Here is a 24,886-nt window from a genome sequence, read left to right as displayed (position 1 = left end):
AGTAATTTTCCTTTGCCAGCTGGCAAAAGTTAAGCTTTGTCAGCAGAGGGGGCAGGAGAGTCACCTCAAGAAATGTCACCTCAAGAAATAAGAGTGATTTTGCTCCCTTGTTCGGGTACGCTTACCCAGAATACTCCTGCACTACAGATGTTTCTTCAGCATTCTGCTCCTGCAGCATATGTGGCTTCCTCAAAGTGTTCATGTGAGTAGCTCTTCTAGCACCAGGCTCCTACATCAGAATGTATACTTCTTGAGGGTATTTTTTTCAGTCTCTTGACATTTAGCAGGCCTTTTCAAATTAATGACTTCAATCTTTCTTCAACTCAGAAAAATTTTCCTCTATTTTAAAAATTTCAACCTTCTCCTTTTATTTTTATTTTTTTTCTGGTATCTTTCTAGACCTACTATCAGGTATAAAGTGCAGGGCTGCTATATACTGTTGCACAGGTTGTACTTTTTTGACAAGAAGAACCCACTAAGGAGTAAAAGCTGAAATCCAGCCTGTGTCCCACTTAACCTAGACCTATATCCTGGTCAAAAAGTATCATCTGTTCATTAAACCATGAAAATACAAAAGTGGACCTTCTGGATCAAGGCTAGCTACCATGTCTAAACTTTTCACTAATATTTTTCTTATCTTTTTCTTTTTGTTGTAGATTTCAGATCTTTTTCTATGTGTATGTATGTATGTAACTATAGATGTATATGTTCATAACTATAGAACTATTATTATTTTTGTGACAGCTAATTCACTAATTTGTTAATTTAATAAACATTATGCTGGACTAGAATGATATGAGGGGAGGGGGAAAATTTCCATAGTTCCTATGAAGCCTGTGGTCTAGTTGGAGGGATAGCTATTAATCAAGTAATCACACAAATAAATGCATAATTAAAATTGTATAAAGTGACATAGGAGGAAGGTATACATTTGTAATGAAAGCATTTAACTGTTGGAGCAGAGGAAGGGATGCCAGACACATTGGGGGGAGAGGGTAAAACAGGGTTTCCTGAGAAAGCAACATTTTAGCAACAGCTAAAGAATAAGTAGGAATTAGGTTTTATAGCTCTTCTCCTCAAACTACTTAAATCAGAAGGGAAAGGAAAAAGGGGACAATGAAAGGAAGGGAAAGGGTACATATCTAAGGATGCTGAAAATAATTTACTGTTGCTATTTATATAAAACAACATGCCTTAACAACAAATACATAAATGACGATTATAATAAATATCAGTCATACTAAAGGCATGTAAGGAAAGTTAAATAGTATTAAATGCTGACAATACTTACAAACCAACAACTTTACATTAGACCCAAGTATCTTCCTTCTAAACATTGTTTCACATAAATATAATATTCCCATAAAAATTCTAGTAAAAAGGTAGACCAATATAAAAATTACATTAACAGGAAAGGAAAATATATATTTCTGGCAAAGATTAAATTCTCAATTTCTGGACATCATAAACAAGTAAGTCTCAAGAGATTTACAAATCAACATAACCAAGAATAAAAATCTCATTTTAACTCCTAGTCAATAATAACTACTAGACTTAAAACAATTTTAAACAAATAATGTTATGTTTATTCCATAATTTTTCCCATCAGATATTAGTAATAAGCACGTGAAAGTGTCAAAAGGAAAAATTCAGAAAAACACTGAGCAAAAAAATATGGGGCTCAAGTGTCAGGTTATTACATTAATATTATTATGAGGAATTCATAACCTACAAGGTGTGAGTCTATTCCATAAGAACTAAACAAAGTTTTCTGCTTCTGGAATAGCCTGTGGCAGAAAAACATTCCCTTTTAGAACTAGAAAGGCTGTATAACACATAGGAGGAAAAAAGCTCTTAAGGTATCAGAGACCTTCTGAGGAACTAAGACTGGAATGCCAAAAAAAAACACAAAAAACCTATTGAAATGAGTCCCACCTTCTATAGGTATAGCTTTCCCTCTCTCAGTTCATTCCATCTATTTCTTTAATGGCACAGGGAAAGGGGCTGAGAAACCAGGAAAGGACAGCCACTAAAGGGCAGAAAAGTCAGCCGAGCTTTTAATAATTTCACAGGGCCAAAGGAACAAAACTTGGTAGTTGGATCTTGCCATGACACCCAGGATTCCATAATGAAGGGAGACACAGAAGAACAAAACCAACAATACTATGTACTGATTTTCCTCTTGAGGCATTTGTTGATTCTTACTAGTAAACTATACAGAGTAAGAAGCTAAAAATGACAGCAGAAAGCAACTGAAAAGCAAGGAAAAGCTTTTAGGACTCTCATGCTGCTGGAGAGACAAAAGCAGGAGAGGACCAATAAAAATCCAGTCTCTCAACTAGGTTCCCTGCAGGTTTACCAAAGTTGGGCAAATTAGAGGTTTACAAAACCTAAAACCCAACTTTAAGTCAGCTTAGTTCTTGACTGTTGATGTGATCTGCTTCTATTCTATCTGCCTACCAGAAGATGGGTGGATCCTCTCTAGAAAAATATATTAGGTTTGCAACTGTAATTGCGTTTAAATCTGCATATAATGTCTGGCATTCGATCAAAAGTTATCAATAATAATAAAAATTATAATAACTACTAGACCAACCAAGATACTTAAACAGAAGGGAAAAGATGAGAGAAATAGACCTGCGTGATCCAGATATTGAAGTTTACAGACACAGGTTTAAAGTAGTTTGACTGATATGTTCAAGAAAATATATGACAATATGGAGATTTTCACCAGAGAATTAGAATCTATTGTGAAGAGAGAAGGGGTAGAAGAGGGAATACCAACTGAAAATTCTAGCCAAAAAAACCAAACAAACACAAAACAAAAAAAACACACACTATAGTTGAAATCAAGAATAAAATAGATGGGGTTAAAATCAGACTGAGCATAGCTGAACAGATAATTAGTGAGCTGGAACACAGGCAAGTAAAACCTATCCAAAATGGAATAAGGAGAGAAAAAAATGATAGAAAGTGTAAGGGACAAATGGGACATGACAAAATATATAATATAGATTTAATTGGTGTCATAGAGGGAAGGAAAAAAAGAGTGGGGCAGAAACTACATCTGAAGAATCTTAATTTTTTTTCAGAATTGATGAAAGAGTCATGCTACAGATCCAAGACGTACCAGAAACCCTGGAGTAAATACAAAGAAAATTATTGTATTCTTAGGTACTAATAGCTACATCTCTAAAATTAAAATGATTTTTGAATGATTGAAATACAGCAAATTTACATCACCACAAATAGCTGAAATGTATCTTATCTACATGTAAAACATCACAAAGTACCTGTATTAGGCCCAAGAATCATTTATTAAAAATCCACTACATTTACCTAAAAGTTTATGCAAATAATAGAAGCATTTACCTATGAGCAAAAAAATATTTTAACATATATAAAATCTCCCAGCATTTGGTCAAGATAACAAGTACTGCATAAGGAAACTAAAGATGCTCAGAGAAGAATCATAACTTGCTAAGAGTCACAAAGTTCTACTTCCAGGAGCCAGTTCTGCAGCTTCAATCTCTAGACCTCCAACCACCTCATGATACTTTTTCTTTATCGTGGGAAACTTTATTTTTCTAAAGTTGTAAGATTACCAGACTGAGACTATCAGAACTTTCAGTGGCCAGTGAAGTTCCCAAACAAGGCCAGTACCTAATCTCAGTTTAGGGCAGGGGTCCTCAAACTACGGCCCGCAGGCCACATGCAAATACAAATATTGTATTTGTTCCCATTTTGTTTTTTTACTTCAAAATAAGATATGTGCAGTGTGCATAGGAATTTGTTCATAGTTTTTTTTTTAAACTATAGTCCGGCCCTCCAACGGTCTGAGGGACAGTGAACTAGCCCCCTGTTTAAAAAGTTTGAGGACCCCTGGTTTAGGGAAAGAAAGTCTGACAGTCCCCAACTCAATGGGTTGCAAGAGCCTATGGGATTGTAAGGAATCCTCAAACAATCATAGACCAAATAAATAATAAATCTCACAATACGTTCTATTTTTCAAATGTGATTAATAAAAATTCATTTAAAAGCTAAAATAAAAGGAAAAAATAAATTATTTGGAGCAAACATTTTGAATTATAAAGCATTCCCTATACATTTCTATGGACTTGTCTGATCAAAACCACACTCATAATCCCAACTTAGTAAGGATAATGTCAAACTAAAGCCAGGGTACACCAAACAGAAAGTTTCCTACACAGACAATAAGAAAGTAAACTGATAGCTTTAATCCAGCAATTTAATATCTAGGAACTCATCATAAATAATTTCAAGAATTGTTTCCGTAAAGCACACTGTCTCATTACTCATAACTGTCAAAGAACAACAACAAACAAAAACAAAAGAAGCCCAAAGCCTATATATCCAATAGGGGACCAATTAAATAAAATGCCAACACAGAGGGCTATTTAATAACATGAGGGCATATTTACTATATATTAAAGAGAAAAAAATACAGAACAGCAAAAAAAGCCAAAACAAAATTGAAATATACATATAGACACAACAAAATATTTGGAATAATATGTATCAAAGGGTGATGCGTTATCTTTGGGTGGTAGTACTGAGGGTAATTTATGTTGTTTCAGTGGGTCAATATTTTGCAAATATTCCACAAAAGACTTCTTAGGATGTTTTGCAATTAGAAAAAAATACAAATTCATTTTTAAATGTTAAATTTTAAAATAGTTGAAATAGGTTCACTTCCTATCCTAGTAGTCAAATCATATATATCACTTTTACTCTGAACCATATGTTAACAAAAGAAACAATTTTGATCAATGTTTGATTTTAAGAAATAAAGACTTATAGAAAAAAGGTAAACACACTTAATGATTCATCAAATGTTACTATCTATAAACTTATGTTGTCTTTAAATATGTAAACCCAAATCATTACAAATCAATGAAATTACCTAATATTTAAAAAATGCTTTCAATAGTCCTTCCAATTTTCATATTAATACATTAAAGCCATAAATGTAAAGATAAAATAGATCTAAATATCATTCCCTCTCTGTTCTAGCCTTATAGCATAGCATTTCTTATCTGTATTTCCAACTAGGCACATATTATAGTCAAGTAAAATAGTGAAGGAGCTTTGGTAATAGAAGTCAGAGGCCCAAGATCAGAATCCTATCTCCTACCCTTTCAACTCTTAGACCTGGCAAGTTAACTTACCTCTCAGTTTCCTTAGCTATTAAAAAAAAAAAAAAAAAAAAAAAGATAATATTTATCATAGAGTTTTTGTAAAAGACTAAATAAAAAACTACAAGTGGTAAGCATAGTGCCTGAAGACTAGAAGGTACTCAATAAGTGGTGGTTGTGAGTAGAGGCATGTGCCACAGTTTTTAAGTCACAGAACTTGCCAAGCCTCTTGAAACCTGTATGACCTTGGACAAGTTACTTAACCTTTATGGACCTCAGTTTCCTCATCTGCAAAACAGATATAATACCTATCTTGCAGGTTTGTACAATTAGGTAAAACTAGCCCTTTGCACTCCGCTGTCCCCTCTCAGGGGACATTGCAGTTTATTAGTGATTACGGGGAATTGAGTTATTTCAACGCAACTTTTTGAGACATGCATGTTTCCCTGAAGTTTTATCTTGAAATGGCACAAGAAATTAAATCAAAATATCGTAAAATTACTAAGATATATACAAGAAATGTCAGCGGGTTTTGTGTCGGATTAAACAATAAACTACATATTCCCGATGTGGGACAAAGAAAACGGGACTGCATTGTGTGTTCTAACAGGAAAACACCTGGTGGCAGGCGTCAAACCACTTATTACTGTCAAACATGCACTAATCAGCCTGCAATGCATATTGGGGAGTGTTACAAAACTTATCATACTGTACAAAATTATAAACAATAAAATATTGTTTTTTTTGCAAATATACATTCCTCGATGTCACCCAATTCATATAAGTCCAATATCATTATAATACGTTACTTGGTTCCAAAATTATACTAAATAATACGAGGGTCTGTAAATGCACGTTTCCGCCGCAAAGTAGCGTCGAGTAGCTGGTAGCCAATGTCCAGAATGGTTCGGAGTGCAAAGGGCTAGATATAAAAATCATATTGCATATAGTAGCTACTCAATAAATTGTGGTATCACTATTAGCTACAGCAATAAACATTTGAGTATAGGGATTAGCAGTTTTTAAAATATTCTTATATTTTAAAAGAGTACATGTAATTCTAAGAATTAGACATCATTTAAATAAGTGTATTTCTCTTAATTCCCAATTTAGGTGTAAATTTCAGAACAAAAGTAAAATACAGACCAAGTTTTCTTAAGCACACTAAAAAGATACAGGGCCACTTCACTAGTTTCAAAGTAAAAATATATTATCTATAACTAGATTTGCTTTAAAAAAAAAATTTAAGTCCAAATAAATCTAAAAGGGTCAGAAGGGGAAATGTTTGTTTCTTTCTGCAATTATAAGTCCTTAGGAAGAAAACAGAAACTTGAACTTTTCTATTTTTTTCATAATTTCACATCTACTATGTAAGTGCCTTGAATACAACAACTCTTTCAAATCTCCGATTTCCTGTCTCCACCTTTATGCAGAAGCAGAACAGTGCTACAGTTAAGATTATGGACTGTGGAGGCTGACTGTCTGGGTTCAAATCTTGCCTCCATCTAACAGTGTGACCTTAGTTTTAGGCATGGCTTAACCTCCCCATGCCTGTTTCCTGAAAAAATGTAGATTCCTCATACAATTGTTTTAAGGAGTAAACCTTTAAAGTGTTCATAAGAGAGCCTAGCATATTGAAGGCACGTTATGTTTCCCTTTGTTGTCATTACATTATTACCTCTCAAAATGCCTAGATCTGTGACTTGTAATTAATAAATATTTGCTACTCTGTAGAAAATTTCAACAAATGGATTTACTTAATATTAGACCTGCTTAGGAAGTATCTTAACATGACTGTCAAGGCCAGCAAAGATAGAGCAGTTGCTATTAGGATTTTACGGCAAATGTAAGGAAAGTCGATCCCTTCTTACACTTCCTATCATACAAAGCTGTAGCATTGTTACTTGCTAATAGAAATTCAGTACCAAAACAGTTTTACAATTTAGGTATGGCATACACCAATCCAGCAGACACAAAACTCTCAAACTCAAGCTCCATAATACTCAACTACATTCCTTCAAAGAAAAAAGTTCAGATCACTCTTCTATTATAATAGTTTAATGCTTTAAAATAAAAACTATATTGCTTAAGTCAACAGCCTATTATAGGCATTAAATAAGACACTGTAATTGAAAGTGTTTGAAAGTTAAATATACATTAAATATGAGCTTATGAATATATTTGAGAAAATCATAACAGATTTCTCCAATCAAACAGCTGCCTTCTAACCCCAAAACTAGTGCTCTGGGGCCAGGATAAAGAGACATACGTCAGTTAAGTTGCCATCCCACTAGGTCATTTCCTGATTGAAATGTACTCTTCCCTTATTACTGGTAACTCAGGTGGGATTTGTGACACTTGAGGACCAGGAAAATATCTTCACAGTTATTGGATCAAACAATGCCACCCAATCCCCAATTGTCTGAGATCCTAACCTGGGTGTAGAAAAATGATTATCTTCAGGTTCAAGAACCTGTTAGCCCTGAAAATCAGAAGTCAAGTACCTAGGGCCACATTTCCATTCCAGCTGAGGGCTAAGAATGTTTACCTGGCTCACCCTCAAATTAGAAGGTTCAATCAGCACCCATCAGGTCCCGGCCACACAGCAGCCATCAATAACTCACACAGGCCAGATCAGACCACAGGTCACTTGGCCCCATTCACGGAACCAGGTCCCACCGAAGGCCGGCCTGCCTGCCAACCCTTGGCCTGGCCAACAGGACAATGGCCTGGCAATCAAGAGTTAGATTCTCCTAGCCTTGACCAGTTTGGCTCGGTGGATAGAGCGTCGGCCTGCGGACTAAAGGGTCCTGGGTTCAATTCCGGTCAAGAGCATGTACCCTGGTTGTGGGCACATCCCCAGTAGGGAGTGTGCAGGAGGCAGCTGATCGATGTTTCTCTCTCATCGATGTTTCTAAGTCTCTATCCCTCTCCCTCTCTGTAAAAAAATCAATAAAATATATCTATTTTTAAAAAGAGTTAGATTCTTCTAGCCACCACTCTGTGTCAAGACTCTTGATGGAGTTGACTTGACAAATCAAATTTGATAAGATATGAAGAATTTTTGAAACACAGGTGGAAAACTTCTTGGAATGTGCCTCACAGATCTAGTCCCTTCATTTGTTCAGTAACATAAAAGTGTATGATCTGTAACGCGTTTTGTTTATAAAACCATTCTGGTCTTAAGGAGATGATGGTCCAGGTGGACACAACTGTCACTTTTCTTCAGGGTCTGCACGGGTCTTAAAAACTTTACTAAAATCAGTTCCTCTATCTGCATGTAAAACTGGAATGAGATCCGCTCCTTCTCTCAAAATAAGTTAAAGGTAAGTACATACTGCACGAAAGTACTCTCAGCATTTCAGAAGGAATTTTCTACAGAAAAACGGATGCAGTTAGGTATCACGTATGCAATGGCAGTGATGCAACTCTTTTTAACACCTAAATCGGAGATCCGGACCAAGACAGTGTGTTGGAAGTCCAGCTCATTCAAGTATGTCTTTTCTGTCCACCTTTGAGGTCCTAGGTTGGGAAACTGGTCTGTGTCTCTATAAATCCATGTTCTGGGCCATAATATAAATGCAACTCTTCTGTGAGGTCCCTCCTGCCCACTCCCTCTCTTTTTCAGAACTACGAGCGCGGCGGGGGGGGGGCGGAATGCGCCCTGCAAATCTCCCCACTTGCAAGGACTCGGCTGGGTTGTACAACTTTCCAGTCTCTGTGAGTTTCACCACTGCTTTGCTGTTAACCACTTTTAATGACACCCCCGCGCCTCCCCAAAACCCTCGTCTCAGCTTTACACTTTGCCCCGGCAGCACTCGACTGGACGGACTATATCGGTCCCCCGCCTCCCGCCAGCTCCGACGACCTCAAAAACATCCCCACCCGTGTGCCCGCCGCCCGGACCCCAAAAGCTGCGACTCCGGTCCCACCTGCCCGAGCCGCCCGCCCCGCAAGCCCTCAAGTCCCAAATCCCGGGTGCAGCATCCCCGGCTCCGAGGGGGGGAAAGTCCCAGGCCCGCCGCGGACCTCGCCCCTCCCCCGCAACCTCGCTCTCCCCGCTCTCAGTACCCTCCCGAGTCGGGGGCGGCCAACCTCTCGGCGGCTGGACTGACTCCGAGGCCGCGCGTCCCTTCACCAGGCCCCGACTGGGCCTCACGGCTCGGCGCCCTCGGCTGCCCGCCCGGCCCAGCCGAGCTGACGCCGAAGAGAAGGGTGGCAGCAGCCCAAGGCCCGGCACTTACTCAGGAAGGTAGGTGGAGGAGAAGGAGCTCCACTTGTGCAGCGCATAGGGCAGAAGCCGGCACTCGGGCGCCGCAGCAACAGCCCCGCCAGCCGCCATCTTGTCAGCACCAGAGCGGCCGCCACCGACCGCGGGCCGCACCGAGGAGGGGGGCGTGGCCTGGTCTTAAAGGGGCCGCGGCCCTCCCGGCCCTCCGCAGCCTGAGGCGCGCGCGGGTCCGCGATTCCCTCAGAGTTCCCGACGCCGAACCCTCCCTCTCTAATGACTTACCGCAACCGGGACGGGAGTGTGAGCCCCTGAGGGGCTCTCCTGTGGGGCTTGGAGGGAGTGGCGCAAAGGACTGTCTTACAGGCGGAGGTAAGGAAAAAGCCAAGAATATATGGTGGAAAGAAGGAGATGGGAACTGTGGGCCAGGGAGGGAGCAGGAGAAGACGAGCTAGCTTGGAGACGTCGGAAACCGCTGCCCTCTCCAGTTTGTAAGCCCTGTCTGGACACAGCATTGCAGGGAACTGGAGTCCATAGCAATGCCCTTCCCTCGGGAGCGGTGGTGGTTTTAAAGGCCCTGTGCCCGGTTCCGGAGGCGCACGGGGGTGTCTGCCCTTCAGGGTGGACATTGCTTGTGAGCCTCTCGCACGCACCTGTGGGCTTGGTTTGCTCAGGCAAGACATTCAGCTCCCACCCTCCACCCGCACCCCAGACCAGACCAAACCAGAAAAAACCTTCAAGCAGTTGGGGACGCTGTGTGGCCTTCATTTCCCAGTCGGCACATCTGCCCACTTTTAACTCGGACAGACATTCAGCCTAAAAGTTCAGAAAGAGTGAGAGACAGAGACATGTCAAGAGTCTAAAGAGCCCCGGGGGACTGACAGTCCGTGTGCCCCGAAGGCCCCAGGGGCACCATGCCAGCTGCTTTATCTACAAGGGAGCGCTTGCCCTGGACGCCTGGCGGCCTTGGGCAGGGCTCCCATCCGGCGCCTGGTGGTCAGGGGCCTGCATGTGGGTCCCTTGGCGGAGCCATGGTGGTCACCAGAGGCCAAGTCACTCCTTGTCTCAGAGGCCTTACCCTTGGAAGCCCGGACCGTGTCTCCGACTCCACCTGACGGATGGGAAATCTCATGCCAAGTCAGAACTCCTCGGTATTGGTATTCATCGTTCACCTGCCGCAGCTCCCTCAGATCTTCTCCTGAGTTTTTATTTCCACGGGGGGAAACTGCATAGTGGCCTCCACTAGCTGAACGGGCCACAGTGTGTCAGCCGTCAGGGTCACGTGCTCTGCAGGAGGTCGTAAAAGTGCTTTCCTCCGGGAATGCTGTAACCCCAGGGGCTCCAGCGGGGAGTCCAGAGACAGGGGTAGGACCAGAGGAGCTTGGCCCCAAGGCTGATGAGTGGTTATCTTTGGGGGGAAAATGAAGGTGGTGACCCAGTTCAATTCCTTGGGGGCTCCTCCTTTGCTAAGTATCCCTCTTACCTAATGTCATAGAGTCCTTGTTCTTTTGCAGACACAGAGATGGTTTATGAGTGATTTTTTTTTTTTTAATCTTCACCCAAGGATATGCTTTACTGATTTTAGAGAGAGGGAGGGGAAGGGAAAGAGAGAGAAACATCGATCGGTTACCTCCCTTACACGCCCAACCAGGGATCGAACCCACAACTGAGGTATGTGCCCTGCCTGGGAATCGGAGCGGCAACCTTTGGTGCTTGAGACGGCGTTCCAACCCACTGAGCCACACCGGCCAGGGCTATGAGTAATCTTTTTTTTAAAAAAGCACATGTAAGCCAGTTCTTCCCAAGTGACTTTCTGTGGCTTTCAGTGACTTTCTGTTCCCTTTGGGTAACATCAAAAGGCCTTGGCAGAGACCTTTCACATCCTGCCTTGACTACCTCTCCAGCCTCCTCTCTCTCTCTCTCCTTCCTCCAGCCACACTGGACTAACATAACACACTGGATCGGCGCCTGTAACTGTGTTCTCTCTGGCCTCCCTCAAGAGCTTAGTCTAAGCCAGTGGTCCTCAACCTTGGCTGCACATTAGCATCACCTGGGAATCTTTTTAAAATCCTGATTATGGAGTGAGGCCACAACATTAGTAACAAAGAAACAGAAATTCCGGAGGATGAGGCCCAGAAATCAGGATTTTAAAAAGATTCCCAGGGGATGCTAATGTGCAGCCAAGGTTGAGAACCACTGGTCTAAGCCAAGCCAGGAGTACCTTACCCCATTCTTCCCCTGTCTAACTCCTGCTCCTTTTCAGCCTATTCCATTCTGGAAAATCATTCCTCATCACTTATTTTGGGATTATGTGCCATTTTCTACATTTTCCTTGGCACCCTGAGTTTCCCTCCTTATATTTGCAAGCATTACAATATATTTTAATCTCTTTATTTCTCATTTTCTCTCTCCCTAAACTGTAATTCTCATAAAGGTAGGGATCATGCATATCATGTTCACAATTGTATCCTCAGTCCTGTTAGAGTGTCTAGCACATAATAGATGTTTAACCATATTTCTTGAGGAATGAATGGGTTGTGCTAAAAGCAATCATCTTTACTCATCTTGTAATCTCAGTATGGTCCTCATAGTAAATACTTCCTGGAGAGAGTAACTGATCATATTTGGTTTGTCACCTGCAAAAAAAGATTTATTGAAAGGCTGTGATGTGCCAGGCTCTGTTCTAGATGCTAAGGAGTCAGGATATACAAACAAGCCAGACAAGGACACTGCTTTCATGGAGCTTACATTCTGGTAGGGCAACATATAGTAAGTCACCTAGATAATTTTAGTGTGTGTATTTAGATGCCAAGAAGACACTAACTACACTGGAGTAATATTTAGATTGGACGGTAAAGGAAAGCTTCTCTAAGAAGGTAGTATTTGAGCTAATACCTGTATAATGAGAAAGTGCCAGCCATGCAGAAGCTGGATAGGAAACATTCTAGGCAGAGAGAATAAGCAAGTGCAATGGGCCTACAGCAGGAAAGTGCTTGGTGTGTTCAAAGAAGAGAAAGTGTGGCTGGAGCAAAGTGATGGAGGGGAGAGTGCAGTCAGAACAAATAAGTCTTGGTAAGAAGTCATGACATGGAAATGCAAAGGGGAGACCTGCGTAAGGATTCAAGCCAAGGAGTAGCAAAATTCACTTTACATTTTGTAAAGATCACCCTGAAAAAAAAAATTTTTTTTTAAGTTGGAGAGGCAAGATAGTTTGAAGTAAAGAAGAATTACAGGAGGTTATTATAGTAACCAGGCAAGAAATGACAGTGTCTTGGACTAGCAGAGAAGATAGAAATGGTTGACATATTTTGGAAGTAAAGCCCATTAGACTTGCTAATGAGTAAGGCAGGAAGAAAAGGAAAGAACTAAGGGTAACTCCTGGGTTTGGGGTTTGCACCACTATGTAGATATTGATGCTTTTATTGAGAAGGGAAAATTTGGGGATGAAACAGTTTTAGGTTGAAGGAATAAAGAATTCTAGCTTCAGTGGGATGCCTAATAGATAGCCAAGTGGAATTGCCAAGGATCCATTGTGGATCCAATGACCTGTATCGGTCAGAGTCTTATATCAAACCACCACGTAGGCATTTGGCCTTCTTCATATCTAACCAATCAAGAGTTGCTTTTTTTCTTTTGGCTTTGGCACAAGGTGAGTAAATTTTTCTCTGAGTAGCATGGTTACCATAGTTCCAGGTATAGCAGCTCTAGATAGAAGAAACCATCCGTGGCAGCCTTCTGCAGAAGGGGATGCACAAATACAAGAATAGTCTAGGGAAAGAAACCTAGGGTATATGTTGAAAATCTCAGTTTCAGTCCCAGTTCTGCTACTTTTCTAGCTATGAGACTGTGGAAAAGTCACAATTTCTCTGAGTCTCATTTTCCACCACTATAAAGTGAATTTAATAAAATGTATCTTTTCTATTTCACAAGGAGTTTTGAAGATCAGATGAAGGAAAAGTGCTTGTCTGCTATGATATAAGCTCTCATTTAATTCTCACAGAACCCTGAGAGATAAATATTATTATTCCCCCTTTCAAAAATGAAAAAAAATGAGACTCAGAAATGTCAAATAATTATTTGTCTTCTGTTTTCCACCGCACCAGATGTGCAGGAGGGAAGAAAGTGAGACTGGGTATTTGTTCCCCTGACTCCCTGCCTGTAAGACTCAGAGCTGACTGTCCTTTACAACCAGAAGTAACAAGCCCTCCTCCCAAGTGGCCTCTCCACAGTTCTCTCTGGTTCTGGGTTCCAGTAACGACCTACGTTTTGCTCCCTGTGATTTCCCGGTATGTTCTCACATCTTTATCAATAGTCCCTTTATTAAACTTCTCAAATTGCCCAATTGCAGAATGCCATCTGTTTCTAGCTAGGACCCTAACTGATAAAATAACTCATTCCGAAGAAATATAAGCTAGTCAGTGACAAGTCAGAATCTCTTTGGTTCAAAAACCCATACTTTTTTATTTCATCCGATTCTTCTAAGTGAAAAGAGACTTAGTAAACTGTAAAGTACTATTCAAATACAAGATATCGTCACATAATGAAGATCACCAGAGTTTAAAAGCAAAACATATACAGCTGATTTTATTTGTTTCTAGGCAAAGGAATATACTAATTGACTGAAAGGGAAAAGAAGGTGTTTTTAATTGTTAGTAATGGGTTTCATGGTTGTTATGGGAATTAAAGATTAAAACAAATACTCCAAATAGGCTGGAATAAACCCACAGCTCTGTACATGACTAGTTAAAACAATGCCCATACTTCATAGGCTGGATAGGGGGAGATCTTCACATAGATCCTGTAAGGGTCTTACTTTAACTTACTAGGGTTGTTCAAAGTTCATGGTTTCTTTAACAACTTTAGCTGGTTTGGAGAGTTGAAGCACAATACAGTAGTCAATGTCTTATCTCCTAGGCAAGCTGTGCTGTAAATGGAAGAATTTTTTTTAACAATGTTATTATGTAACAAATGAAGAGACTGATACCAAAATATGTTAGACATTATGCCTAAATTCACTTATACAACTGGTCTGTTTACAGATCTGAATCTAGAACCCAAGTGTCTAATTCGAAATCACTTTTTTTCCTAATTAATGGGAAATGTTTAGCTCTACACCTATGTTATTCTTTAAATCCTCTGTAACTAGCACATAGTAGATTCTCAAGAAATATTTCCTGAATTGAATCTCTTAGTCCCTCCTGAATTCTTTCTCACTAATTGTGTTAGTCAGTTGAGGTTGTTACAACAAAAATATGATAGACTGGATGGCTTAAACAACAAACATTTCTCACACTTCTGAAGGCTGGGAAGTGCAAGATAAGGTGCCAGTTTATTCAGTATCTGGTGAGAGCCTTCTTCCTGATTTGCAAACAGCCACCTTCTTGCTTCTGCCCCTGGCCCCTAAAATGGATGTTCTTACATACAAAATTCCATCCCAGCAACCCCAATAGCATCAACTCTAAAGTCTATAAAGTCTAAAGTCTTACCTGTCATCCAAATCAGATATGGGTGAGACTCACCCTGAAGCAAAATTCCTTTCCAGCTATGAGCCTGTGAAGCCAAACCTACAAAGGATAGACATCCCCATTCCAACAGGTGGAAGGAAGGACAGAAGCATGTTTAGTCCCAAGCATGCCTGAAACCTCTCAAGGCAAACTCCATGAGATCTCAAGGCTTGAGAATAAACCCCTTTCTCTTGATGCTCTGCCTTCTGGACACCTTCTTTCCCCCATCCCTCCCCCACTTTCTGAAGACCTCCCCCAACCCCTGCCCTGCAGCTCTACCAGGCCAGCACTCTACCTGGTGGTGGTCAAGGCTTTGGGTGAGGACTGACTGTTGTGATGCCCTTTTGAAACCATGGAGGCAGCCCAGATCTTTGAATTGTCCTCAGGGTCATCCTTCCCTAGTCTTGAAGAATAGCTTTGCTCTAACCAGGTCCTGTAAAATTCAAGAAGTCCAACAGTCTTTCTTCATTCCATCCCCTTCAGTTCAAACTAGGAATTCCTGCTGGGGAGGTGGTTAGGTCTGTGGTTCACATCCACACTGATCTCCTTATCAAGTGATCAGTTAACCACACACATGGGGTTCTTTTCCAAACACTGCTTTTTCATTTTTTTGTAATATGGACAAGCTGAGAAATTTCTGTATCTTTAAGTTCTGATTCCTTTCTCCTAACAGTTTCATTCTCAATTTATTTCTCTCTTTTTGCATTTTACTATAAGCAGTCAAATAGAACCAAGCTACTTCTTCAACACTTTGCATAGAAATTGCCTCTGCTTGATGTCCAGTTTCATCACTTGTAAGTTCTACCCTCCACAAAACACTAGAACACAAACACAGTTCATCCAAGTTCTTTGCCACTTTATAACAAGGATCACCTTTCCTCCAGTTTCCAATACCATGCTCCTCATCTCTGTGTAAGACAAGAATGTCCACATTTCTATCAACATTCTGTACATAATTATTTATGTATTCTCTAAGAAGATAGAAGCTTTCTCTCCAGCTCACCTCTTCTCTCTCTCTGAGCTTTCTCCAGAATCACCTTTAGGGATTCCTTCACAGCAATATTGACTTTTTCTAGCATGCACCCAGTGTAAGGTCTCTAATGCCATCATTAGGCTCCACCCCCATGACCTCATCTCAACCTAATTACTTCCCAAAGGCTCCATTTCCAAATAACATCACATAGGGGATTGGGGCTTCAGCATATGAAATTTAGGGAAACACAAACATTCAGTCCATAAGCACTAATTTATTATTATGTTTTTTTAAATAAAAGGAATTTGCTTAGGGGTCAAGACTAAAAGAATTATTTTATTCAATCTATTTTTTGGTCAGTAAATGAAGAACATCACCTTGGGAATTACAAGAGTGAATTTTCCCCAGTATAATTCCCATTGGACATTTCTTGCATGCCAGGAATTTACCTGCATTATTTGCATAATCTTCACAACAGTCTTGCAAATAAACTCAGTTTCTTGGAGGTTAAGATTCACCAAACTCATGTGTGCCCTCTTTATTATACAATTTTCAAATGTATGCATTCCTAACATCACCCCAGCATTCAGGATTCAGAAGACCAAGAGAAACAATCTATTGTATTCCTAAAGCTAACTGTTCCTTCTCAATCTTCTGTTCTCTCATGATTTCTATATTAACTCATTTCAACTTTGTTATTGTTGTTTGAAATCATTTCTTTGAGCACAGCACTACCAAAAGGAGCAGATGAAAAGCAAGTGCCAAAGTTTCATTTGAAGGGATATTCCCCTTTATTTTCTAAGACAAAGGAACTTCAGCCCCACCGGGGCCTTTGCACAGGTCTTAGGTGAACATTGAGACTAGCTCAAGTGTGAAGCTTGGGTCCACTTCTCCCAGGAGGTGGCAGCAGCAGCAGCCACAGCCTGCTAGAGAAATCAGACAGAATTCCTTTTGCCTATTGGCATCCAAACCTAGAAATTCCTGGTTCCAGCAACCACTAAATCCCTCCTTTCGTTTGCTGAGGTTGATTGGAGCCGGGGCACAGGAACTGGCAACAATTCCTCTCCTAAGTGCCTAGTTTTTATAAACACTTTGGTCTGAGGCGTGACCTTGAAGCATGTGTGAAGGTGGACCAGACATCTTTGGCCAAGGAAAAGAGCTTCAAAAAGAAACTGTAACTTGAACACTTCCATCCACACGGGCATAAATCCAGAGGACCCCAGCTCCCACTTCGGTGCTGCACCAAGAATACAGATTCTAGACCTAGCCACCCAGCTACCAGACAACTGACCTTGTCATTGAATCTGCAATTTCCTCAACCACCTAGGTGGACTAGGTGATCTTTAAGTGCCTGCTAATTCTTAAATTATGAGTTACTGAACTTTCATTTTTCTGGATTAAGTAAGGTTGGGCCTTCACCCTTTCAGAATTGAAAAAATCCCACACGCAACAAAGAACTACTGGTTCCAAGTTAATCCCAGGTGAGCACATATCCTGGTTTGGTGAACCCTGCCAGCTGCCTAGGAGGTGGGCAGGACTCCCAGGAAATGTCTGAACACCACACGGCTATGGATGAACTGTCTACTGCTGGGAGTTACTTTGCAAGTTACCACATCTAAATGAATCTGACAAAATAATATTCCAAAAAGCAATTAACACTGATTCCTAATGTATTTAGAACTAAAAGGTCTTTTGGGAAAAGTGAAATTGGCTCAGAAAAAAATTATCCAGCCCTCTGGGTAAAGAAATGTTTGAGGTTAAGAGGATTCTTAAGTCAGGATCTGTCAGTGCTTTTTGTCCCATCACCTGGTCTTTTGTGAAGGAGGACACAGAACTAGCTCCTCTCATTCCTCCATCCCATCCCACCCCACTTCATCTTGGCGCTATCACCTTCACTGGACTGCTTAAACGTTTATCTATTCATTCAGTAATCACTTATTGAGCACCTACTATGTGTCAGGTGCTGGGGATACACCTAACTATTAAGGAGCTCACAGTCAAGTAGTCAGATTATTAAATGGGCTAAAATAAAGAACTCAGAAAGGATTAGCATATAAAATATGAAGAAATGATAGCGGTCATAGTGGTGGTAGCATTATTTTCATAAAGACCACAGGCCAAATATATTTCCCAATTAAAGCTATCCCCCTAACATCGATATATTAATGTTAGGCCAAATATATTTCCCAATTAAAGCTATCCCCAGAACATAACGGAATCGTGTAAAGATAATTTCATTGTCCTATTGGCCCCTGTGGGTCTGTCAAGGCAACCCTCTTCCTATTTTCCATGAAAGTCATCATATTAGAATCCCATCCTGGGTCAGGAAGCTTTGGTCACAGAAGGCCACTATAAATGGAAATATGTGTCTGTTACCAGGCATGGGCTGAGAGGGGACAGCTTCCTCCTCTGCCTTTTCCTCCTGAGAATATTAGCACAGGTGTTACAGGTTTCAGTGTTCCTGAAACAGAAGGAACTGAGGGATGACAGAAATAGGAGAGCATGGTGATAGCAAATTTTAGGCTGGCTCCACACTAGAAAAGAGAGCCATATCCAATTTGGAGAGCAGGTCAGAGAATAAAGCAACACAGGGATGTCCAGTGGGACCACAAACAAGCAGAAGAGAAGCAAACCATCTGGTTCCCCCACATCTCAGATCAGTCTGAGGAGGTCAACTGAAGTTTTTCTTCTAAGAGATGCAAGATGCCCTCATATGTTGGAATCAGGTCAAATCATTTCTCAAATGCAAATCTTCATAGAGACCTTTCTTATCATATCGATAATTTTTATTTCCTCCTGTATATTTCCAAATAAGCTCAAAATGATCCCCTCCCCCTACCTTTACAGCCGCTTTTCAGCCATGCCATTTACTAAATATATAGCACAAGGGTTGAGAACCTTTGGCCTTTGACTTAACTTTATCCAGTTTAACGTAAGTCTTTAAATTTGCTCGCATAGCCCCAAACCCAGCATTGCAATGGGATTCTGGTGAGCACATTCAGAGAGAAGCGTCTAAGCCAGCAGTTCTCAACCTGTGGGTCTCGACCCCTTTGGGGGTCAAGACCATCGGAAAACACATATATAATTACATATTGTTTTTGTGATTAATCACTATGCTTTAATTATGTTCAATTTGTAACAATGAAATTACATCCTGCATATCAGATATTTATATTACGATTCATAACAGTAGCAAAATTACAGTTATGAAGTAGCAACGAAAATAATTTTATGGTTGGGGGTCACCACAACATGAGGAACTGTATTCAAGGGTCGCGGCATTAGGAAGGTTGAGAACCACTGGCTAAGCAGTGGCTCTCATGCTTGGCTGCATATTGGAAACACATGGGAAACTTTTTTAAATCCCCATACCACGTCCCAAATCAATTACATATTAGGTGTGGGACCTAGGCATCGATATATTAATGTTAAGTTCATGAAAAGATGTATATGTGCAGCCAAGGTTGAGAACTTTTCCCTTTATGTCTTAGGACAGTGACAGGCCAAAAGCCTGGTAACTGACGGGCAGGAAGGCGGTCAGCTGGTAACTGACACCTGAGCTCTCCTGCTTCCTTTGGAATTTCTCCTGAATATCTGCATGGAGAAACCAGATACGCCGATGGTGCTAGTTTGGACCTCCACTTTGTAAGGTTTCCACTTCAACTTTACCACCTTATTCACTAAGTCTACGTTTACTATTATTCCAGTACTTAAAGAGCTATCAACAGTGGTTAGTTAATCAGTTTGTCAAAGAGAATTGTAAACAAGTGAGGGTGGTATAAATGCCATGCTTTAGAAATCCCACATTCATCTTTAAAACAAACATAAATGTATTTTTTTAAATCCCCACCCTATTCAGTCTTTTCCCTCTCCTCCTTCTTTACCCATTTTTCTCTTCCCCTTCCTCTCTGCCTGTCTCCTTCCCCTGCTCTCCCAGGGGTAAGAGGGTGTCACTGTTACCCCTTGTTTATCTTTTATTACCCTCTGCCTCATAGCTTCTGCATCTGAATCCATTTTTTCACTCTATTCTCTTCCCCTACTCACAACATACATTGTTTCCTTTATATTTCATTATCTTTCACACTTACAGCTCCTCAATTAACTATACTGTAGAACAAAACCATTGTCAGATATTTATCATATTAAATAAGTTATTTTGTTGTTAATTTTAAAAACAGATGAGTTCTGAAAGTGCTATATTTCTCTCTCCAAGGAGAAAAAGTGCTATATTTCTCTCTCTTTGTCATAGTTAGCACTTCTTAAATACTAATTATTTTGATAACTTCCTGTATTGGCCCTAGATTACTTTTTTCCAAGTAGTTCAGTGACCCTCAATAGAAAAAAGTTCCTCTGTTCTTCAATAATCCCAACAACAGCAGCTGATATCAATGTAAAAGAGAAACTAAAAACAGCAATTGAGTGTATGCACCCTGAATTGCATATTCGGTTGCAAAGTCATCATCCTGATTATTATTGTAATTGCAGAGGGGAGGCATTTAAATAATTGTTCGAAGTGTCTTCTTAAGGAAATAACTAAAACAGGGCCAGTTGTCGCAAGCTAACCTACAATAATAATCTTGTATATACATCTTCAGTGTTCATAGCAACTCTACAATAATAAATTTGTGCATTCATCTAATGTCCTTACGCAACCTAGGAAATAACAAACAAACCTTGATCAGAGCCAGTGTCTCACTTGGTAGTTGACCTGTGTGTTTAAGCAGTGTCCCGGAACAACCTCAGAAGCATAAACCACCAAACAAAAATTGCACCATCAATTCAATGACAAACTGGGCTAGGTGACCCAGCACCCATCTGCTTTGTTATGGCAATAAATCTAGGTACAAGTAGCGTGGAAACCAGGTAGATAGGTCAGCACACAAACTAAAACATTTATGAGAATTATCCACAAAGATAGACAGGTTTTATTGACTTTAAATTTGTAAACAAAGAGGTACTGTGCGAAAAGAGGGAAGGCCTTGTTTTGAGTTTACTTGTGAAAGCCTAAAGCATTTGAGATTTTTCTCTTCCCAAGATACAGCTGTGAAATGACTAATAGGAATTAAGTGAGCCTGCATCAGGAACTGAATGTGCCACTTCACTGGGAACAGAAATTGTTCCCCTGATAGAGGCTGTCCTCTCAAGATTAGTACCTTGGGTGTTTTTTTAAAAAAAAGGATCAGCCAGACACGAATATGGTGCATTTATAAAGAGCAAGAATCATCCAAGCACCTTTGCAAATTTTCTTTATGTCTCAGTGCTTCTGAATCATGTTTATATCTTAACTTCGATGTTCCTGAAGAAACTCAGGAGAGAGGGAGGAGGAGGAAGATTTCCTATCACATTGTTTTTTCCTTGCTGGGCTTTCCAATAGGAGTCTTGCTGAGGGCTTGGTCTGAGCAATTTAAAAAGGGTGAATGACTCAAGACTGCTTTAATCATACTGGTCTGATTCAGTCTTCCTAAATTCTAAAAATCATACACCCAGTTGCAGTGGCTCAATATTATTTTCATATTTGCATCCCCAGCTGAAATCAATTTGCGTACACACATCCTTGTCCTGTTTCAGTAATTAAAATATTTTCTACAAAAGTATTAGAAGGGTCACTGATTGACATTTTGAAAATTGTTTCAAGGCACAATCTAGGTACAGCATTTCTTGAATAACATTGTCTTGTTCAAAATCCTTGCATTATAACGTTGATGAAATGCCTTAGCAACTTCACTTTCATTTATATCAATTAGCCTATGGTAAAATTGGTTTCATTTTACATCATTTTGCTCAAAGTTGCAGAACCTATTGATGATATTAAGTAAGGACTTACTATATTTTTTTCACTGTGAAAGTAAGACACCAACATAAAAATGTCAAACATCAAAAATGTTTAAAATGGAAAGGCAAATATCCTTCCCACTTTTATCTGAAAGTAAGCATCATTAACTATTTCTAGTGTATTCTTTCCACATAGCATATATAATATACACTGCGTGGCCAGATTATTATGACCACCCCATCAGTACTTCGTTGGGCCACCTTTTGCCTTCAATACTGCGGCGATTCTTCTTGGCATTGACTCTACGAGATGTTGAAAGGTGATGCGAGGAATCTGACACCATGCCTGATGAACAGCACTGTCCAATTCTGTGAGATTTGATGGTTGTGGAACCAGCTGCCTGATGGCCCTTTTAACTTCATCCCACAAATGCTCAATTGGATTGAGGTCTGGTGATTGTGGGGGCCACCTAAGCAAGGTAAAGTCTCCCTCATGTTCTTGAAACCATTCCTGCACAATACGAGCACCGTGGCATGGCGCATTGTCTTGCTGGAAGAAGCCATCTCCATTGGGATACACCATCAACATGATAGGATGAACTTGATCAGCAACGATACTTAGGTATGTTGTGCTATTCAGACGTTTATAATGATCTGGCCCTCTAGCAACTTTAGCGCAAAATTATAGCTAATTTGCCTACAAATGTCAGGTGGTCATAATAATCTGGCCACTCAGTGTGTATACCATTTTTACACAAAGCAGATTATATCATTTACAGTGTCCTCTTGTGAGATAATAGAAAATACTATATTGGTCTCTGCCTCTCATTGGCACAGAGCTAAAACCCTTGTAAAAATTCCTAAGTGTTAAGAGAACTAGGAGTATATTTTTGTCCTAATATTTAGTCTCCGCTTCCTAACACAGAGTTCCTAAACCCCTTTGAATTTCCTGGGTGATTGGAGTATCTTTTGTTCTAATGAGGTGGGCTCCTAAATGGCTCCTGGATGGGGGCTGGTCCCCAAACAGACCAAGCTATGATGAGAAGCTTGGAATTTCCAGACCCACCCCTCATCTTCCAAGGAGAGGACAAGGACTAGAAATGGAGTTAAAACTGATCACACCGATGTGGTGAAGCCTCCATAAAAATCCCAATAGTGTGGGATCCAGAGAGCTTCCAGAGCGGTGAACATCCACCTAACTGGAGGGTGAGGCAGCCCCGCATCACAGTGACAAAAGCTCCTGCACTAGGGTCCCTCCTAGATCTTGCCCAATGTTTCTCTCCATCTGGCTATTCATCTGTATCCTTTAAGTTGTTATTATGCAATAAACTGGTAAACATAACTCTGTTTCCCAGAGTTCTGTTAGCTGTTCTAGCAAATAATCAAATCCAAGGGGGGAAGGTGGTCACAGGAACCTCCGTTCGTAGCCAAGTCAGAAGTTGTGGGTAACCTGGGGACTTACTATTTGAGATTGGCATCTGAAGTGGAGAAGTTTCATAGGACTGAGCCCTTAACCTGTGGGATCTAACACTATCTCCAGGTAGTTTATATCAAATTTTAATTAAATTATAGGACACCCAGATGGTGTCACAGAGAATTGCTAGATGTCAGAAGTGTTGAAAGTGTGGTGGTAATGTGAGAGTGAAGGAGAGACACACAGGAGGAAGAGTGAGTTTTTCCTGAACACCTATTCCCTGCTTTATTCATTTAATAATATTTCAGAAATATTTCCATGTCAGCACATACAGATCTTACAAGATCTTTTAATCACTGGATGTGCCATAATTTATTTAACCATTGCCCCACTGATGAACATTCCAATCATATCCATTATTATTTTTATAAACAATGTTTCCATGAATATCCTTACACATATGTTATTGGGAACTTGTATGACTCTATCTGTAGGATAAATTCCTTGAAATAAAATTGCCAGGTCAAAATATGTGTACATTTAAGATTGGGTTAGATGTTCCCAAATTGTAACCCCTAAATTGTTCCAATATACCTTTTCATCAACAGTATAAGTTTATTTTTGCCCCTGCCAGACCTGAGTTTTATCAGACTTTCAACTTGTCAATCTGATGGGTAATAATAGTATCACATTACTGTGATTTGCACTTTTCTAAGCACTAATGAAGTTAAATGATTTTCAAGTAAATTTTTGGCTTTTTTATTTTCTTTATGTAGTATTTGTTCATATTCTTGGCCCATTTCTCTGTTCATTTTTTCCTTATAAAACTGTAAGATGATATAATAAAGAAGTATGTACATTTTCTCTTGAGTTGCAAATAATTTTTTCTCCTGTGCTATTTGTCTTTTGCTGTATTTACTGTGTAGCGGTAAAGTGGAAAGAAGTTAACTAGAAGAGGACGCTCTGCCATGAGAAGGCGTGAGCCTGCAAGCAGGCCGCGTCAGAACAAAGTCTTGCACGCGAGACTTATTGTTCCGAGGCAGAACTTTCCTTGACGTGATGAGTAGTCCATGAAGGCATAGAAAGTTCAGGGGAGGGTGCACTGCTGCAGGTGGAAAGAATCTTTATATAATATAGGAAATTAATAGTGTAATGTATAACTTAGCTTTGATGATTTCTTAAAGCATGTTTATTAATCATTGTCACTTGCTGTACCCCATTGTTAATCATTGTCACTTGCTGTACTCCATTGTTATTTGCTGTGCTCACCCCCAATAAAAGTCATGAGGGATCAGAGGATCTTGGCTATTCGCCTGAGCGAGCGGTAGCCCTCTGCTTCTCCATATCCTGTCGTCCGACTCATCTCTGCGCCTCCGTTCACCAAGAACATCAATATTACTGTATTTTCTTGTTGTCACTATATTCACTTTTACCATTTAAAAATTTTAAACGTTTTACATGAAAGCATTTATCAGCGTTTTCCTTTTTGGTTTCTGAGTTTTGTCTGTGTTTTAAATATTAGCTGTCTTGCAAGAAGAGTCTCTGGAGTTGCCACTTTAATGCACCAGTGTTTGATTTGAATTCTGCATCATATGATACAGGTTAAAAAACTAGGCTTTACTGTGGGAAGAGGAAACTTACAATGTCAAGGCCATTGAGAGAAGGGAGGGCACAGAGACCTCATCCTCTTATTGTCCCTGGCTGACCTGCTGGCCTTGCAGAAAGATTTGTATTCCAGGAAAGGGAACTTTGCCCCTCTTTTGGTCTCTGGTATGGAACAAGTATGAGAGGAGCCTTATCAGGGAATGGAAAAATCAGACTGTCTTGGCACCAGGCAGC

The 24,886-nt window shown here is 40.2% G+C and overlaps 1 protein-coding gene and 1 long non-coding RNA gene across 7 annotated transcripts in view; one reads left to right on the top strand and one right to left on the bottom strand.

Annotated features, from left to right (window-relative positions):
* The window catches only part of MKLN1 (muskelin 1), a 323,342-nt gene that overhangs the window by 142,645 nt on the left and 155,811 nt on the right, over positions 1-24,886 (bottom strand). For 2 of the 6 annotated variants that reach the window (XM_070423906.1, XM_070423912.1), the window contains exon 1: positions 9,401-9,508. The exons of the other annotated variants lie outside the window; for them this stretch is intronic. In XM_070423906.1, coding sequence (XP_070280007.1) covers positions 9,401-9,498 — 98 coding nt within the window. In that variant the 5' untranslated portion in view covers positions 9,499-9,508. Of the gene's footprint in view, positions 1-9,400; positions 9,509-24,886 lie in introns of those variants that run through there. 6 annotated transcript variants of the gene reach the window in all.
* Positions 13,321-23,911, top strand: LOC139016206 (uncharacterized). Its single transcript, XR_011472650.1, has 2 exons — positions 13,321-13,670; positions 21,830-23,911. It is a non-coding gene; the product is annotated as an uncharacterized lncRNA (long non-coding RNA).

Source organism: Myotis yumanensis, unplaced genomic scaffold (assembly GCF_028538775.1).
Source record: "Myotis yumanensis isolate MYYU_CA2020_CCGP unplaced genomic scaffold, mMyoYum1.0.hap1 SCAF_9, whole genome shotgun sequence".
Taxonomy (NCBI): Eukaryota; Metazoa; Chordata; class Mammalia; order Chiroptera; family Vespertilionidae; genus Myotis; species Myotis yumanensis.
The sequence above is the reverse complement of the archived record's forward strand: the minus strand, read 5'-3'. Positions and strand labels throughout refer to the sequence as shown.